Here is a 4,232-nt window from a genome sequence, read left to right as displayed (position 1 = left end):
ATAAAAAATGTCCAAATGGTGAATGCATAATTTCCTATTTGTAATAATCCCCCTGGAGGATTCCTGAGAATAGTCCATTTCTTTGTCCTCTTAAATACTCGTTATACATAACAGCCTAGACACATAAGGAAGAAGTCGAAAAGCATTATTCTCCATCTGTTTTATTTACTGATAAACATGGCATATCGCATTCTGTATTCCGCTGCACCTACTAAATTGGGCGACACTCCTCTATCGGACACACGGAAACGCGGAATCTATAGAAAATGATCATCCCCATCCGGATGCTTCTGTACGAAACAGGGCAGGACTCATTCAAGACACCGCAATAGAAATAACACCTTGATAAAATCTCCTTAGAGAGAAAATCATAAGTTAACAGTAGAAAAAGAAGAAGAACAAGCAGATATAAGCACCAGAGGATTCTGGAAGGCCAGGATGTCCACTCCTGACATATCAGATCAGTCTGCCTTAAAGTTGTAATTACGAGACCGCCTATGATTCATTTACCAAGGTAAATAGAAGTTATGCCATTTTTGTTGCCATATCTATTGCTTCAATGAGAGAACAATTAATGTATGTTTTACTGATAGAATTGAGGGCCTTCCTAGTAGGATGGAAAAAGGAGGAACTTTCTGCTTATATCTTTGCGAAATGGGATTCATCAAATTTGACACGGAAGAGGAACCTTTAGAAATATGGTGTTTCTGGAGCAGGCCTGTCTTTCCCTAAGTAGTGATCATCATATAACCCATCAGAAAGGATACCACGGATTTTGTCAGCATCCCTGTTTCATCTTACCAGCATATATATATATATTATGCTAACCCTCGTATTATCTCGGAATGTGTCAAATTACAGTGTGACTCCCTCTTCTGATTCCCCTTATGCTTCGGGGGATATCTAATGCAGTATTCGTATGTACGTGAAAACTCACATTTTCACCTTCTTCTTATCATCTCTTAAATGGTTATCCTGTTTAGTGAAGTGTGGCCTTCAGTTCTCTTCCGATACCGAAGCTCTTATATTTTGAATTCGCTCTGCCATATTCTTTGCTTTCATATATTCGTCGCACAGATATACATAGTGTACTAGACAGGTAAACAGGATTTCCTCATCCTTTATAACTGGAATCCGGTATATTCCGCCACAGAAAGATTTCTCAATTGTTTATGGTTATATATATTATTCCACCTCATGTTGCGGCCTTTATTCCTTCTTTTTTTTTATTTTATTTTATTCTTTCTTATTTTCTTCGCTTTCCTCTTTTCTTCTCTTTCGTTTTATTTCATTTTCTTTTCTTTTTTTCTTTTTTTCCTTTCGTTTTATATATGTGACTGCTCTCTCAATATTAAGATTTCACAGTCCTCTTCAAAAAGTGCTTCGACTTTCAGAACAATGAACACCTCCTGAAATAAAAATGCGGCCATAATTTATCCCATTTTGGAAAGCATGTAAAAAAATTCTTAATTAGGGAACTTTAGAATGAACTCCTTGTTGTGTAATAGAAAGAATATTTTACTGATAACACTCTATTTAAATTAAACAACGCGCATACATATGCAGAATAGTTTTCATCATTCTTAATGCTGCTTCTGTTAAATAATTGCACAAGTTATGTATTACATGAGTATCGTAACTGCGTTGTGGCATTTTATGCTATCAAGGGGTCCCTCAATGTATTATTTTAATATTTACCTGGATTTATTATAACCCACCTGACATTGTATTAAACAATGTGTCCTATTCTTAGGGAATAACATCATCATATTTTAAACTTTTCTTTTCTCTTTGCCTATATTTTATCATTACTTAAGTGTTCAAATTACCCTTCTGAAGTTCCAACATTAATAACCATACTTCTACCACTTCATCACAGGAGACATTATGTATGAATGGCTTATGTGCCATGTAAATCATTTCTCAATATGCACACGTTTCTTAGACATTTTTCCTATTCCATGTATTCTCACTAGGCGACGCCTGTCAAATTAATGTGTACGTTGTGACTCCCCCTTCAGACTTCCTTTTCGTATTCGAGAGGAATTCCCAAATAATCATCCTAATTCCTTTTAAAACGGTTTACTGTCGTTAGCGAATTTTCTTTCTAAATGTATATTCTCCTCCATTTAGCATTTTAAACTGTTATATTATAGAGAAATACATATATTATGTGATCTTATATGCCTGTAGGTAGCTTACGCGCAAAAGTCCGTAGAAAACTACAGTTACATATACATTATTCTTCCTTACTAAGAAGCATGTGAACACAAATTTAAGTGGAAGTTAATTTCTGAATGTGAAATGTTCACTATTAAACAACAGTTTCAAAAAAAACAACTAAAAAAATTGAGTTAACTTAGCAGAGAAGCCACATATATAGAAAACATTGTCAGTGTTTACAAAGAGAAATTCAAAATAATGTACCTCATTTATAGATAAACTACCAATCTAAGTAGCTTCTATATTTCGCATAGATATTATTCCCTTTAGGCTGGATAGCTATCGACGGAATACGGATGTCACAGATGTTATATTATAGAAAATGTCGAAACTTTTTCCTTTCCTCTTTTGTTCTTCACTTGGAGTTGCAGGGCAGTAAGATAACGAGATTTCGGTTTATCCAAGCCACCCTGTTTGATTATGGCATCAAGGCAAAGCATACGTTGTATTTCACTTTTTTTTTATACTATCAATCTGCGCGACAGCTTCGGGCACTTGCATATATACGTGCACAATCATTCGCCTTACCACTGTTCTTCGTAACTCCCCTCAGTTCACAAATGCCATTCCTAGTCGCTTTCTTGTTTTGGGATCATTCCTGCATCCAATTCTCTCTTCCCCAAGGTCTGTAGAGTTTCTCTGAATTCAGCAGCCTCCTCCCTGCAACTGTTCAAGAAATTCACAAATTCCTGCTTGGTCAACCGATCCTTCATGATGAATCCACTGAAAAGTTTACGGTAGTGCTCCTCCTTCTCTGTTAATACGTCAAAACAAATGGACATGAGCCTCCTCCAATGGACACAGGCTTCTTCCTCTTCTATTTGATGCTTTTCCTTCAATTCTTCGAAATATTCCATTAATGAAATTAGAATTAAGCAAATCGCCCGTACTTCCAAAGCATATACGCCCTTGCACATTTTGATAATTTCATCCTTGGATGGCACTTGTTCCATATTATTCATCAGTTCGTCTATCTCCTCCCTTGTCACATTGCTAGTAAATATCTTCTCACCTTCCCAGAAGGTATGCGAGAAAATATTAAAGAAGTCATTTCCTCCTTCATATTTTTCTTCAACATTTTCATCTGCATCCAAACCGTCCTTTTCTTCATTTTCACCTAAATCCATTTTATCAGACCCGGATAACACATGATCAGATTCAGAATCAGAGGAACTTACATTTTTATCTGAGTCTCCTTCTCTGAAACATCCATTTTCATTTAATTCGGATAAGTTCCTTTCTTGTATTGGGGTCATCATTTTCTCGTCCAAGGAAGTTATCTTCTGCGATGAATTTTTAAAACAGGTTTACAATGATAGGCGTCGTACCCATTATGCATATGTATAATATTTATAGTTCATATGTATAGACTACTTCTGGGATCTAAACATCCCGAATGAATGTATATTTGATCCTACGTAAGGGCAGAATTGGAAATTGCGAGAGGGTGCCTATTATTTATTGCAGAAATCTTTACTCCATATAGCTTACTAGTAGCAACATATAATTAGCGACAACGAGGAGTGCAACAAAGCAAGAGGGGAAAAAAAATCTTCGGAAGTTAAGGTGATGTGATCTTCCTTGTACGGCCTCACTGGCGGGCGAACATTTTCCGTTCCTTCTCTTATTCTTAATTGAACATCCGTCAGCCGACGCAGAATTGGATTTGTTGAGAGAATCCATAGTGGCTTAATTTAATCTCTGTGGTGTATATAAGTATACATAGAAAAGGGTTATCACGTGTGCGAAGATTGGTCTAAATTTATAACAGAGAATAGTTGCGTTATGTTATCATAAACACGTCAAGATTCAATAAAATACATTGAAATATGCTAATTTATGATGAAATACGATAAAATCTGCAGAAATATGTTGAAATATGTCAAAATACGTTGAGGACATATTCAAATATGTTAATCTATGTTATAATATGTAGTAAAAAATACTGTACTTCATAAAAAGTTTGAGGACTTCAAAAATTTTAAGAGAAGCAAAAGCACTTATATAAT

At 35.4% G+C, this 4,232-nt stretch overlaps 1 protein-coding gene across 1 annotated transcript; it reads right to left on the bottom strand.

Annotated features, from left to right (window-relative positions):
* Positions 1-2,792: 2,792 nt before the first annotated feature.
* C922_04231 (hypothetical protein) lies at positions 2,793-3,482 on the bottom strand (the record flags this gene model as incomplete). Its single annotated transcript, XM_008819816.1, has 1 exon — positions 2,793-3,482. One exon carries the CDS (start codon positions 3,480-3,482, stop codon positions 2,793-2,795), a length of 690 nt encoding a protein of 229 aa, XP_008818038.1.
* Between the last annotated feature and the right edge of the window lie 750 nt (positions 3,483-4,232).

The sequence above is a fragment of the Plasmodium inui genome (genome assembly GCF_000524495.1).
Source record: "Plasmodium inui San Antonio 1 unplaced genomic scaffold supercont1.21, whole genome shotgun sequence".
NCBI classification, from domain to species: Eukaryota; Apicomplexa; class Aconoidasida; order Haemosporida; family Plasmodiidae; genus Plasmodium; species Plasmodium inui.
Note: the sequence above shows the minus strand (reverse complement) of the source record. Positions and strands in the feature narration are given on the sequence as shown.